Source organism: Oryctolagus cuniculus, chromosome 6 (assembly GCF_051225735.1).
Source record: "Oryctolagus cuniculus isolate XC-2025 breed Fujian yellow rabbit chromosome 6, ASM5122573v1, whole genome shotgun sequence".
Classification (NCBI taxonomy): domain Eukaryota; kingdom Metazoa; phylum Chordata; class Mammalia; order Lagomorpha; family Leporidae; genus Oryctolagus; species Oryctolagus cuniculus.
Genome location: NC_142872.1, coordinates 38,723,268 through 38,738,188, shown reverse-complemented (window position 1 = coordinate 38,738,188; position 14,921 = coordinate 38,723,268). Strand labels below are relative to the sequence as shown.

General features: G+C 60.4%; 1 protein-coding gene across 1 annotated transcript in view; it reads left to right on the top strand.

The window, feature by feature from the left end:
- PDGFRB (platelet derived growth factor receptor beta) overlaps nucleotides 1–14,921 on the top strand; it is a 35,258-nt gene that overhangs the window by 547 nt on the left and 19,790 nt on the right. The window contains exon 2 of the mRNA XM_002710305.6: nucleotides 14,762–14,807. Coding sequence (XP_002710351.4) covers nucleotides 14,768–14,807 — 40 coding nt within the window. The 5' untranslated portion in view covers nucleotides 14,762–14,767. The remainder of the gene's footprint in view (nucleotides 1–14,761; nucleotides 14,808–14,921) is intronic.

The window sequence follows — 14,921 nt, the reverse complement described above, 5'->3', positions numbered from 1 at the left end:
TATTTTTAACAAAACCAGATGGGAAGAGGCTGGGCGGCTCTGGGTGATGTCAGGACTGGAGGAGCCAGTTCTCTCCATTCTCCTGCTCTGGGATGGGTGGCCTCTGCCATTGCCCCCTACCCCCATGAGCCCTGCTGCCTCCTGCCCTCATCAAACACCCCCAGAAGTTTCTGGGGGCCATGTGGGGGCCATGTGGGGACCACCGAGGCACAGTACGGGCTGCGGGGCTGGGGATAGCTGGCAGGAGCAGGAGTGAGGGGAACTGGGGGATGGCATGCAGGGGGCAGAGAAAGGGGGCCTCGCGGGGCACTGGGGACCTCAGGGCCACAGCCCCTGCCCCTCGGCCCAGCTCTGCTTCTAAGAATCGGCTCTGGCCCTGGGCCAGCCTGCCACTAGGCAACCTCTGGGGATTTAAATGGATTTGCAAATTTTCCAGATTCCTGAGATGTCCTTCCAAACCCCCAGCCGCTGGGAAAGTTTTGAGGGTGAGGGAGGCCCCCGTGGCCGCTGGGGCTGGGGAACTGAGGCCCGGCTGTCAGATCTGGGGGCTCCTTTGCAGGCGCAGGCGTAGGCGGCAGCTCTCAGGACCCCTCTTCGCCTCCCTCCAGCTGGACTGTGCCCCTCTCCTCTCCATCCTGGAACCGGAGGCTGCCGGTGGCTCCCCAGTGCCCGCAGGAGCCCCAGCTGCACCGATTGGCGTTTGCTGCATGCCAGGGCTGTGCTTTGTGAGCGGGCTCTGCTGCAGTGCTCACCAGAGGCACTGGGCGGCTATTTTCCCCTGCTTTCCACGGTGGGGGGTGCAGTGAGGCGAGTTGGGGGCAGGTCTTGGAGAGGTTGTAAGCGCCCCTGCCTCATTGCTGCAGACTCGGGCCTTTTGTTCCTGCCAGGCAGATCCTAGAATCCGAGAAGGAATTTGTACCAGCCTGCCTGTGGGCATTTGCCCTCGCGTCCTCTGCCTGGAATGCCCTTCCTCATCACTTTTCTTCCAGGGATCCTCCCTGCTCTGTCTCTTCCAGGCAGCCCTCCTGGCTCCTTCCAGTCTTGCAAGTGCTTGCCATGCACTTCGTGTGGCAGCCTTGCTGCTCGGCCCCCTCCTCTTGCTTGTGTGCCACTTACGCATCAGAGCCTGTCCAGGCCCCAGGCTTCCCTGTCTTGCCTTCTGTCCCCTGCGCCAGCCCTGGGCACCGAGGGATGGCTCTGCTTGCCTCTGTCGTCCCCAGAGCACACAAAGGCCTTCATCAAGCTGCTTCACAGTCATCGAGTCCTCCTGTGTCTCACCCATTCGGGGACATCCAGTCCCAGGCAGGCAGGCACACTCTGCAATCTTCTTAGCGAGGCTTTGAAATCCCTGTTGTTACTCCACTGTGCAGATGAGGAAACCAAGCCTGGGAGAGGCAGAGTGGCTTTCCCAGGGCTACGCAAGTCAGTCTGGTTGGTGCTGGGACCAGAGTCTGTCTTAAGCCAAAGGCTTAACCCTCCTGCTGCCAGAGCGCTCCTGGCCAGGGAGCAGTGGCGTGCGTGCGGAGCCTGCCCCTGGCGGGATGGAGGGAGTGCAGCTGTCTTCTGCAGGGCCCTAGCTTGGTCTGCAGAGAGGAAGGAGCCTGTGTGGCCAGCACCCTGCTCTCCTGCTCTTAGACAGAAGTTACCGGGCAGCCCTCCCTCCTCTGTGGGGAGAAGAGCTGGGACTTGTAACTGGCGCCAGATGTGAGGCAGGTGGTGGAAAGCACCGTGCATTCACAGTCAGCAGACAGAGCACTGGCCCTGGCTCATTCAAATCCGTGTGGGGCCAACCTCAGAGCTCCTGTCCCCTCCCCAGGCTGCTTCTACATCTGGGAGGCAGTGGGCACCGTGGATAAACAAAGCCAGGCTCGGGCATCAGATGACCAGTTAGTGACCAGCCCTCTGTCCCTTCAGCTTCTGGCTGTGTGACTCTGCGCCAGGGCTTTGCTTCTCTGGGCCTCAGTCTCCTCTGTGAGCAGTAGGGCAGTTTGTGGGAGCCGTGAGATGACCTAAGGCGCTGAATGAGGTCCCTGTATTTCCTGGGGGCAGCCCTGAGGCCACTGGCCGAGCGGGGTGATGGAGCCGGGGGCCTGCACCTGGGTATCTCTGATTCTAGAGCTGAGTGGGGTCGGGACAGCCCTGGGGACCCAGCATCAGCTGTGGAGGCCACGCAGCTTTCCAGAGGTGGTCAGCAGCCCATCAACCCCTGTGACCGTGGGCCAGTCCATCCCTCTCTGGGTCTTGGTTTTCCTATCCATCCACCAAGGAGGTAGGCACAAATGATTGCCGAACTCCCTAACAGCCTGAAAACAATTCCAGGATCCCAATCCCAGCCAGCCCAGATCGGCCCTGCCATGTGCTCAGGGGTCATGCATATTTAACGTCACGATGAAAGGGGCTTTCTTAGGCTTTCTTTCTACAATTACCGAAAGAGGTCAAGATCGATGGCCACTAATGGAAAACTTGAACCTGCAACAAGGAGGAGGAACCTTCGAACAACGAGAGCAGCCCCTCTGCACGCTCAGTTTCTCTGGGGCTCGGAGGGTGTGTTCCTGGTGAGCCCACCTGCCTGTTTTCCTGGGATCGTGAACAAGGAGACTGGGGCAGTGGGTGTGTTAGGGCTGCAGATGCGTGTGGTGACCCTGTGGGCCTCCTGGGCTCTGATTTGAGGAGGAAGCAAGGATTGGTACCGTAGAGTGATGGGGTCCGGAGGGAAGGGGGAGGAATGGATGGAGAGCCCACCTCCGGGGACAGTGAGTGTGGAATTCACACACTTGCTGCAGCCCCTCCCAAGCCTCAGGTCCAGAGCTTCAGCAAAAGGGCTGCCCGCACCCCTCAACACCAGATGACTTCCAGGGCACCCCACCCCCAGCCTGCTAGAGGAGATTGGAAATCAAAGCGTATTGCTGCGTGAATGCCCTCTCTCCGCCTCCCTTCAGATCTGGTCTATTTGATGTCTCGGGCACTCGAAAGCTTTGGTCTGCCCGAGGTACCTGCTTCCCCGCCCTGTGACGCACAGGGCCGTCGCGCGGGAGGATGGCGTGGAAAGTTCCTCAATGTCAGAGGTGTAAAAGGCTTTCAGGGCCACCTGGGTGGACTTCCTCGTGTGTGGGGGCCACAGTAGCTCCCAGAGAGGAGAAGGGATGCACCCAAGGCCCGACGGATCGTCAGGGATGGTGCTGAACCCGGGACCCGTTTTCCTGTGCACTGTGTCCAGGGTTCAGCCGCCACGTCTCTCTGGGGTGAGGCCAGAGGGCAGAGTTTGGGCTGCAGAGAAGCACGGCCATCCCAGGGAGGGAAGGGAAGCCCTGGGTAGCTTTCTGGACGAGCAAACCTCGGCTCACTCCACTTCTCCAGTCTGGCTGAAGTTTCCTCTCAGGGGAAGTCGGGGAGGGGGAGGGGGAGGGGCCAGAGGGACTCTCAGGGACCCCGGAGGTCCACCTGGCTCTGTCCTTTGCCCCGGAGCATCCCTGCCAGGCTGCTCCTGGCTGTTTTCCCCCATCCTTGGAGGTGCCCTTGGCACCTTCCCTTCCTGGGAAATGGAACGCAAGCTTCTCCATGCCTGAAGCTGATCCTGGGTGGGTGTGGGGCAGGGGGTGGGAGCCCAGCCATCCCCAAGGGGCAGGGCTCAGCTTTATAAACATGTCACAGAAGACTTGGTCCTTCCCAACCCAGACAACGTCTTGAAGGAAAGGCTCACTTTTGACCCCGTGGACTGGGAGTTAGCCCTCTGTGTTTATGTCCTTGTCAGCTTCCAGCTTGACACTTACCTGCTGAATGGATTTTGCAATAGTGAATAGGTAGATAAATACATGGAGAGATGCAGAAGTGGATTAGTGGGAGGATGGATGGATGGATAGAAGGCTGGATGGACAATAGGACAGATGGATGGATGGACAGATAGGTGAATAGATGGATAGATGAATGGATAGATAGAAGGCTGGATGGATAGTTGGACGGGTGGATGGATGGATGGGTGGATGGATAGCCGGGAGGATGGATGTATGGATGTATGGACAATTGGACAGATGGATGGATGGACAGGTGAATAGACAGATGGATGGATAGATAGCAGGCTGGATGGACAATTGGACAGATGGACGGATGGGTGGATGGATGGATGGATGGATGGGCTCCCCCTTAGTCCAGGGAGAAAGAATGACTTCCACCTTCATGGAAGCCTCTTGCTTAGAAGGGTATACGCATGGTTCAATCTCTGCACCCATCAACTCAAAACTCTCGTTATTTTAACAAGGAGCCTGCATTTTCAATTTGTACTTGCTCCACACAGTATGTCCCAAGGTCTCGTTAGGGAGTTCAGGCTGGGTTTGGGGTGGCTTCATGTGAGACACTGCCCTCCCTAAGATGCCACTCTGCTCATGCCCCTCCCCTGCATGAAGCCCCCACCCCTCCCACCCCCAGAGCCTGGAGCCGCAGCATTTTTGTTGCCCGGCCAGCAGCCAGCCAACCCCCATAACTGTTGATGGCGGAAAGCCGGCTTCCCTGCGCTTCCAAAGAAAAACCCTGATCCTGTCCCAGCCCTCCAAACCTTTCCCAAAGCAACCCACTGCATGCCTGTGCCGAGCCCCAGGCTCCAGGCTGGCACAGCCCTCCCTGCCATCTCTCCCACACGCCTGTCAATCTCCCTTTCCTAACCTTGCTCACACACAACCCTCGAAGGCCTAGTTCAAGGCCACAGTCCTCAGGTGGCCCTGCTTCCCTCCGCCCTGGAATAATCCTGTAATGGCAATAGTCGCTGTCTACTGAGTGCTTTATTGGTATCCAGTGCTTCTCATCACCACCTCTAACCCTCAGAGCAACGTGGTTTTCCGGGAAGTTGAGACTCTAAGCAGTTAAGTTTAGAAAGGTCTCACCGTTAACAAGTAGCAGAGCCAGGACTCGCATCTGAGATTAGGTGGCTTCGGGCTGGAGCCTGGCTGAGCTCCCATGCATTGCCACGACCTGGCGGCACTGGGCACAGCCTGGCATGGCGGAGTCCCATGCGTGCGTGTGTTCTGCCTGCACCCGCTCTCCCTTATCACCCCTCTGGAGGGCGAGACGCCATTGCCTGCCCAACCCAGTTCCCAGCCTCGTGAAGCCTGTTATTGGGGTGGGGGTGGGAGGGCAAGAGGAAAGCAGGAGCTGAGACCCCAGGCCCGAGGACCAGAAACACCGACCTTGCAGAGCCGTTTGAGCTCTCGTGCTGGGCGAGCATCCACTGAGCACCTGCTGTAAGCCCGAGTCCCATCTGAGGAGCTCAGAGCTGTTCTAAATAATTATTACATGGGTTTTCTGGTTTGTGGGCAATCAAATTAAGGGACTAAGACCGAGGTGTCGGAAAGCTCAGTAGATGGTGGACTAGGAGTCATCAGTCTTGGGTTCTGATGCCAGCTGGGTGGAAAGTCCCTGCTGTGCTGGGCCGAGAGCCCCTGACTGAGCCTCGGCGTGCTGGGATGGCTGCGGCTGCTCATACTCCCTGCAGGCACAGCAGCTGCCCCTTCCCGAGGATAGTTTTTGGGCGGGCAGGGGTTTTTCTGCACCATCTCATCTCTCACGCGCACCCCTTGGCTTCCAAGCCCAGCCGAGCCGTCTCGGCGTGCACTTGGGCTGAGGGAGTGACTTACTCCCCCGCAAGAGAACCGGTAATAACAATCAGATGTCCGCTGGCTTCGCAGAGGACTGTGTGCCAGGCCGTGTTCTAAGCATTTTGCTTATCCGGCCGCCTTGGACCAGTCTCGACAACTTCACGGCCAGCCCCACTTTACAGGGGGGAAACTGAGGCAGTGAGGGTCACAGCACACGGAGAGACCGCTGGGGGAGTGGACGCCAAGGGAGCGAGAGGGTCAGTGCAGCAGGGCCTCCTCGCCCTGCCCGAGTGGCCGCACAGGAGGGCTCTGAGGGGAATGTCAATGTCCGCTAATTGGCATCAGTCAATGGCAGGAATCTCCCTAGCACGCAACCCCTGCTCACCTTGTGGACTCTGGCTGGTGGGTTGGTACGTGGGGGTCCTGCGGCCTGCCTGCCCCCTGCCCACTTGGCTCTGAGGACCCATTCCATCAGAGGCTCCCACCCCGGCGCATGGCCGGTCCGGGGCTGGCAGCAGCCTGGGAACAGAAGGTTTGCTTGTCTGCGCCTGCCGCACCCGCCTCCCCAGCCTCAGCCTGGGACCCCTCTCAGGGGCTCTTTCAGCTGCCAGGGCCTGGCGCTCTCCGTTGCCATGGCACCGGCCGGAGATGAGGATCTGGGGGGCGGGGGGCAGGGGGCAGCCCAGGGATGGCGGAGGCCTGCAACTCTGCAGCTGCAGAGGGCCTGCCGGCTGTGCAGGGTGGAGGGGCTGCTGGGGCCCCAGCGGGGGCAGGCCTGGAGCAGCTCTGGCCACACACCTAGCACGGCTGCTGGGATGCTCTGCTCACATGGCTTTGGGACAGGCCCTGCCATTGGCAGACCCAGGGTCTCCTCAGCCCCGGGTGCTGGCCCTGAGTGTGCAGTGCACACAGCTCCTGACTTTATGCCCAGCCGGCATCAAACGGTGGGGGTCCTGGGGCAGGCTCCGCGTACCCACTGCCCTCAGTGATGCCCGAGATTCCTCCTGTTTCCAAGAGCCTGGATTCTGTGTGGACCCCACGAGTATGTGCACCACATGGGAGCGGCTCTCTGCAGGCAAAGGTGGTCTGGCCTGGTGCTCAGGACTACAGGCTTGGGGATGGGCACTTGGCTCAGTGGTTAAGCCACTGCTTGGGGCACACGCATCTCCTATCAGGGTGCCTGGGTTCAAGTCCTGGCTCCACTCCCAATTCCAGTTTCCTGCCAGTGTGCATCCCGGGAGGCAGCCAGTGTTGGCTCAAGTACTTAGGTCCCTGCCACCCACATGGGAGACCTGGATTGAGTTCCTGGCTCCTGGCTTTGGCCTGGCCTAGCCCCACCTGTTGCAGACGTTTGGGGAGTGAACCAGCAGATGAGAGATATCTCTTTCTCTGCCTTTCAAGCAAATAATTAAAAAAAAAAAATATATATATATATATATATAGGCTTTCATGTCAAACTGGCCTGTTTGTCCTGGCTTCTTTACTGACAGGCCATGTGACTGAAGGCATCCACCCAAACTTCTCGGAGACTCAGCTTCCTCCTCTGTGAAGTGGGAATAATGCGGGGCCGTGGGGATGAGCTAAATCAGTGGGGCATCCCGTCTAGCAGAGTACCTGCCTCTGATTAGCAGGGGCTTGGGTTTGTTTTCAGTTTGGGGAGTGGTGAATGGGGCGGGAGGTGGGTGTGTAGAAGCAGGACCCAGCGAGGCAGGCTGTACTCAATGCAGTGAAGAACATTCATGGGTTGTCTGGCCTCTGACAATGAGCTGCCAAGAACGGGGTGGGCCGCAGGGGAGGGGGTTAGACCCCCATCACCAGAGGTGTGTGATGGCAGGGAGGGAGGAGGAGATGCCAAGCAGAGGGTGGTACGGGCGGCCCCTCCCAGCCCCGGGATTGCAGGGCTCTTGAGAACAGCTGTGACTGTGTACCCCTCAGCTGCAGCTTCGCCCAGGTGCACAGAGAGTGTGGGAGGATGAGGGCAGGCGGCGGGAAGTGGCCGGAGAGAGCAAGGCCGGCAGCATGGGTCAAGCTCCCCCGTGAGTGGGGCTCCTGCACGCTGCTCCTGCCTTAGACGGGCTGTCACGGGGACCCTGAGTCTGCGCACTCCAGGGCCGTGTGGCCAGCCAGCGAGCTCTGGGGTCTTGGGTCAGCGATATCCCTGCCTCAGTTTCCTTGTCCGTCAGCCCTGACAGCCTGGGCTTGCTCTGATGAGGGCTGCGCCAGGGGTCGCTCTTCTTTCTCCTGGTGCTACTCTCAAGGGAACCGGGGTCCCTGTACCTTTTCCAAGGGCTCATGAAGGCCCAGAGGGAGCCAAGGGACTGTGGGCCAGGGACCCAGTGGGCCTGGGCAGAGCCAGGCCATATGGCCTGGGGGGCCAGCGAGGCGCTGAGAGAGGCAGGAAGTGCTCTCTCTGTGGGCGGCAGCGGCAGGGGCAGACGCCGCTGGGCCTCCCTCCCGCACTGACCTCCTTCTCGGCTGTTTCCCAGCCTTGTGGGGACCCGGGCCCCTCCCTTGGGCCCCCAGCGGCCGGCCGTGAGGCACACACTGAGCGCTTTCCCACGCGCTGTTCCAAGGAGCTGCCGCGCGCTCTCCCCATCCCCCAGGCCCAGGGCTCTGGCTCTGGAGGGTGAGGGGGCCGTGCTGCGGTGGGGAGGGGGGTCCCTGGGGGGATCTGTCTCTTCTTTATCGGCCTGGCTCCTCTCCAGACAGATGTTTCTTTTTCTCTTAGACTTCCAGAAAATAGGTCATTTCTTTCCATTGTGTCCCTGGGGAGGCCCCCTGGGGAGGGCGAGTGACAAGTATGGGCCCTGGGGAGCTGGTGAGGAGGTGCTGTGGGCAGGGCCAGGGCGCGCCACCGAGGGCCCACGAGAGACACATCTGGGCTGTGTTTCTGAAGGGTTCCTTCTGGTGGGACTGTGACAACAGGTGAGAGTGAGGGGTTGGAAGGGCGGGGCCGAGGGCTGCCTGGGAGGGCTTGAGGGAGAGGGCTGGGGGTCAGGACGGCCTCCCGTGAGCCCACACTGCTCTTCATCCTCCTGGACTGGGAGGCACTGGCTTGGTGGCCTCTACTGCTCTGTTCAGGGGGCCGCTGTGAGTCCCTGGCAAACACCACAGTCCTGAGCTTGCGTGGCAGAGGTGCCGGGCCTGGGTGCCACTGTGCCACATGGGCCAGCTGCTCACCACCTCCCTCCAGCCCTGGCTCGGACCCTGAACCTGGTGGGAGATTTCTACCGTGGAAGTGGGGTGTTGAGCCTTCCCCACCGGACATAGTGGGGTATAGGATTTAGGGGGGCAGGCGGGAGCTTCCCTAGCCCCTGCCACTGCTGTCTGCCCTGGCTCTCAGGGTGGCTGCTGACCCATGCTGCCCCGTCACACTCATATCTCAGTCCGCCTGGGGAAGGCCGCAGGGGCCAGGCTCGGCCAGGTCCAGGCTGGGCCGCTGTCACTGTTGTACTCCCCAGCTGTGGGCGGAGGCCTCCTAACCCCAGTTCTAGATGTCGCTCCCCCACCCAACCCCAAGCTGGAGCTGGCTGCCTTCTCTGAGCTGAGTCATGACATCCTGGCTGTCCCTCTGCACTCCCCCCCACCCCCGCCCCCCACCCCGGCATTCCAGCTCCACGCAGCTGTCTGCCACAGCCGCAGCACGTCAGCCCTGTCCACTCCACTATACAGATGGGGAAACTGAGGCCCGGAGAGGGGCAGGGCTGGGTCGAGAACGCAGGCCCCTGTGGTCCCACTGTCGGTGGGGGCTGTGAACCAACGTGCTGTGGACGAGAGGGGACCAGAGCTGGCTCAGTCTGGAGCCTGGAGTCTGTGTCCCTCTTCTGCCAGCCACTCAGCCAGTCACCTCCTCCAAGCCTCAGTTGCTAATTCCTGCCTGGCAGGGGGGAGGGGGGTCTGCTGCAGACAGGAGAGGGTGGGGCCTGTAGTCCAGAGCCTTGACCCCCCCCCCCACATCTGAGCAGAGGCTAGGGGCAGGGACCACCCAGCCCAGCCCCTTCAGGCCTCTGAGCCCCCCTTCCCAGAGCAGCGGGACCTCCCCTCACTTAGCCTCAGCTTCCCCGTCTGTTCAATGGGGCCCGGGGAGGGGCTGGACCAGACAGATGACCCCTGGGGGCTGTGCAGCTCTGACATTCCAAGACTCTGACCCCGTGATCCCCAGGCCTGGGCCTCCTCCTCCTCCTCCTCCCTCGGGCATCTTGTTTATTCCCGGCACCCCTGGCCTGGGACCTGACCCGGCAGCCCCTCCTCCCTTCCCCATCTCACCAGCTGCTTCTGCCCAGCCTGTCCCTGCCCCAGTCTGAGTGTCCCTCTGTCCACTCGGAGCCCCCAGGCGCCTCAACGCCCCAAACCAGCTTATGGGCCGCTATCAGTGCTGACCTTTGGCCGCATTCTCGGCTGGCTCCAAAAATGGCCTGTCCCCGCAGGGCTCACACCCTCCTGCCTCCCAGTGTTTCCAGCAGGGGTGTGGGCTCCTCTTTGATACCGCCCTCTCCAGCCTATGACGCAAAACCGCCAAAGCTCACCTCCGTCTGTCCCTGTCGAACCCCACTGCCCTGTCTTGATCAGAGACGTGGTGGTGTGGGGGTGACGTAGAGCTCTGTGCTCCTAGGCTCTGGGTTTCTAGGCCAGGTTCTCAAACATGCTCTGCCTCACTTTTCCCACCTCTCGAATGGGGTTGATCACTGCATTTTTCTCGTGGAGTTGACTGAGGATCAAGTGGATCCTTATGTTCAAGTGCTCAAAACTGTACACGGCACACTGGCTTTCTAGAGTGTCTGTGCGTGCGTATGGTTGTGTGTCCAGAGGAGGCTGGGGGTCCCGTGCGCACATGCTGTGTGCGTGTCGCATATGCTGGGCCCACATGTGATCTGTTGCCCATGGTTGCGTCCCTGCCAGGCCTGGGAGAGAGGACCAGCGGCAGTCTGCGCCACGTGCCTGTGCCCTGGGTGCAGGGGGAGCTTGTGCACGTGTGCCCTGTGTGGGCGTACACATGTTGTGTGCACATGGCCTGCTGCACACATACGTGATTCCCAGGAGCGTGTGAGTGAGCGTGTAGGCAGCCATCCATGCTGTGTGCATGTGCTGGCCGCCTGCAGGCCTCCCCCTCCCTGGTCTGCCTGTGTCGTGGGAGCCTCAGGACCCCGAGGGAGGGAAGCTGCTGCTGGCGGATGTGGCCAAGATGGAGTGGATTTATTTAGATGAGGGAGGTGGGAAAGGGGGGAAGAAGTGTATGTGTTGGGAGGAGGGAGGGCTGGGGCCCTGGGAGCGGCGTCTGACGCGTCCTTGATCCCCTGCGCTGGACTTGACATTCGCACTCTGCTCCCCTGGGGCTCCCTCTCATCCACAGGGCTCTCTCTTCAGACCTTTGTCCTTCTGATCTGGCCCAAAGCGGAGGGGTCATGAGGGCTTCCTGGCACACAGCACTCTTCCCATGGGCAAACAGGGGTGGGGAGCTAGCACGACTCCGGCAGAACAGTGTGGCAGGGAGGGGATGCCTGATCCCTGACCGTGGCACCCATGATGTCCCAGGTGGCTTCTCTCCACTGCACAGCCCTCTCCCTAACGAAGGGGAGTGGTCACAGGCAAGCCCACTCCCCTCCCCAAGTCAGCTGCCTGGGCCTTCATGGGGTGGGCGGGAGCCACAGCCACCCCTGAGAAGCACGAGGAGGTCCCTGGGTGCACAACCTAGGGTGGCCGGGAGTCATGCCTGATGGCCTGGGAGGTCACGTCCAGCCGCCCTGCGTCCTTTCTGGGTCATCTCTGTCCTCCAGCCTGTTGCCTGTGCCGCCCGCCCCCTACTGCCCCCTACCGGTCGATGTTACCACTTCATTTGGCTGAAAGTCCCCTGAATACCTGCTGTCCTACTCCTGATTGTATGGAAGGGGAAACTGGGGCCCAGACAGGGAAATAACTTGCTCAAGGTCACACAGCAAGTGTTCGACTGAGCGGTTAGGAAAACTCCAACCGGGATTTGGATTTGCATATGACTGTGCCCTCAGGAATGTGGCTCTCTTTCTCACCAGCTCCTACCTCCTCAAACCACCCCAGTGGGAATAACACTGACTAGAAACGTCTCCCTGGCCAGACAGGAGGACAGAGCTGGGGCCGGCATTCAGCCAGCTGGGATGCTTGAATCCCACATCAGAGTGCTTGGGGTCTGTGCCTGGCTCTGGCTCCTGACTCCAGCTTCCTGCTAAAGCAGACCCTGGGAGGCAGCTGGTGATGGCTCATGTGATTGGGTTCCTGCCACCCACGTGGGACCCCTGGATTGGGTCCCTGGCCTCGGCCTGGCTCAGGGCTGCTGCAGGCTTTTGGAGAGTGGACCAGCAAGTGAGAGCTCTGTCTCTGCCTCTCAAATAAATGTAAAAGAAAATCTTTTAAGGCAGCACTTCAGAATAGGGATGCTATTTTTTTAGGCCAACAACTTTTTTTTTAAAGATATATTTATTTGAAAGGCAGAGTTACAGAGAGGAGGGGAGAGAGAGAGAAGTCTTCCACCCACTGGTTCAATCCCCAGATGGCCTCAACAGCCAGGGCTGGGCCAGACTGAAACCAGGAGCCAGAAGCTTCATCCGAGTCTCATCCACACAGGTGCAGAGGCCCAAGCACTTGGGCCATCTTCTACTGCTTTCCCAGGTGCATTAGCAGGGAGCTGGATCAGCAGTAGAGCAGCCAGGACTTGAGCCAGCACCAATATGGGATGCTGGTGCTGCGGGCAGCAGCTTAACCCACTATGCCACAACACCAGCTCCAAGCCAATAGCTTTTAAAAAATTTATATTTATTTTCATCTACTTGAAAGACAGAACGAAAGAGAGAGAGAGAGAGAGAGAGAGAGAGAGAATATCTTTTGTCTACTCATTTACTCCCCAAATGTCTGCAACAGCCAGGCCTGGACCAGGCTAAAGTCACAAGCCAGCAGCCCAGAACTCCATCAAGGTCTCCCACAGGGGTGGCTGGGGCCCGAATACTTGCTGCCTCCCAGGCACAATAGCAGGAAGCTGGACTGGAAGCGGGGTTGCTAGGACTGAAAGCAGGGCTGCAATATGAGACGTGTGGGTCCCAGCGGCCGTGCTGCGCCACCTGCCCTGGGGACAGCTCTTTGAAGGACCTCTCCAAACCTCTGTGTGTGGATGGGAAAAAGGCAGAGCCGGCTGCAGACCCGCTCATCTCACAGTGGGTGCGAGAATCCTCGTGCAGGGAGCACACATGCTTGCCTCGTAGCGATGCCATTCCAGGCTCTAGGGGTGTCTACAGACTCCCTGAGCCTCTTTGCCTAGCCTGTCCCTTGCTCATAGCCTGAATGTACCTTTTTGCCATGCAACTGTAGCATGCGCCTGTCTCTCTCTAGGCCTCTGCTACCCATTTAAGAAGGGTCCCTCCCAGCTCAGAGCGTTAGAGGCTCTGAGCCACCTCTAGTCACAGGCCCAGCAGGAGAGACCCTGGAGGAGGGGTGACTGGGTGCCACAGTGGAGCAGCATGGGGGGCCACATGCCACGAGGGCCCAGCCCACACAGCCAGCCGGGCCAGCCCCTTTGCTGTGACCGATCCTCTCCAGGCCAGCCGGCCAGATTCCTTCTTTATAATAATAAACAGTGTGGCCAGCCAGGGCGGCTGGGAAGGGGTGGGGGTGGGAGGCTGGGCTGCGGCCCCTCCCCCAGCCTGGGCTGCTAATGATTTTCTTTGGCTGAGATCTCCGGCAGGAAGGGGGGAGCCAGAGGGGCACCCACCGAGGGGCACATGGGCCTCTGAGGGGGCTGCTGGCTCCGCTGTGGCGCTGTGCCCTCCTATCCAAGGGGGCCTGGCGTCCATCTGGAGGGGTTGGGGCATGCTGTGCAGGGGCACCAAGAGGGCTGGCTTTGACCTTGTGGAGCAAGTCAAATCGGGGAGAGGACCCCCAGGCAGGCCGGCCGGAAGGGAGGGGGTGGAGGCGCTAGAGGAGAGCAGATCTGCTGAGACTGCTACCAGGGGCACTGGCCTGAGCTGAGGCTGAGGGTCTGGCCCCCCCTGGTGTGCTATGGGGCCCTGCTTTGGGGGGACACTGGCCTTCATTCCTCATGGACAGCTGGAGTCCAAGGCCGCAGAGATGGCCGTGGCACGAGAGGCGGGAGTGCCAGGGCTCAGACCTGGCTCCTCGGCCCTGAGCTGGAGACACGGGGTGAGATGGGGATGTGGGGATGAGCTGGGCGGGGCCCTAGGGCAGCACCAGGCTGGGCAGCAACTGAGGAGGGGCCTGCAGCAGCGGAAGGCTCCTTGTCGTTTCCCGCAAGTCTTGCCCTTGACCCTGTCCACCTCTGGCCTCCCTCTTATCAATGCTGCACAGACCCTGGCCCTATCTGGTCCTTGGTGGTTATTCGGGATCCAAGGCAGGGACAGAGCATGAGGCTCCCCAGTTCAGCCTGCTTCTGTCTGTGCCTCCCACGCTGTGTGTCTTCGTGGAGCTCCTCTCTCTGTGTCTCTGGGGTTTCTTCTCTCTGCTTCTGTCTCTCCATCTCCCTCTCAGAACCTTGGGCAAACGTCCTTGCTTCTCCAGCCTCAGTTTCCCCCATCTGGCCACCCAGGGTAGTGTTCAGTGGCCTCCACGGTCCTTGGAAGCTTTGCTGAGTTCCCGTGCAGCCTCCTGTGGGCCTAGTTCCCAGCCCCTCTCCCCTGGGCCTCTCTGTGCTGCTCTGGGCTGAGGTGAGGGGGCCAAGCCCACCCCCCACATTCCACAACCCTGCTCCCCCCTCCCCACTTCCCTTCCCACAGCCGCCTCCATTTCCTGTTGTGCTGGGGGAGCTGTGGCGTTCTCTGGGCTCTGCTCACCCCTCCTTCTCCTCCAGGCCTTTCATCGCACTTTCCCAAATATTTGTCCTGGCAGATAAGAGCCTGGTATTGAAACTGTCACCCAGAAGATGGGCTGTCAGAGCCGGCGGCCCAGGCACGCTGTCCAGCCAGCCTCCCACCCCTTCGCATGTGCAGGGAAACTAAGGCCGGAGAGAGGCCGGGGCTCAGCAGCGGGGGGTGGGGGGTCGGGCCTGTGGTCAGGTGTGCCCCTCCGCCTCTGACTTCAGCCCCATGGACACAGAGGCTGGGTGGCCCTGCTGGGGCTTACTCTGCAGGAGCCAGGTGCTAGGATGGGCCCTGGCCTGGCCTCTGCCCACTGCAAGCCCTGATCCCTGTTTAACTCCACAGGACACCATGCGGCTTCCAGCTGTGGGGCCAGCTCCGGGGCTGAAAGGTGGGTAGACTGGGGAGCCACCACTACAGTGCCCCTCAGCCTCCTTTTCCTCTAATTCCAGTGGGTTTCCATGGTGAACACTTGGACTGCTCCCGGGTTGGGGTTGGGGTGGGG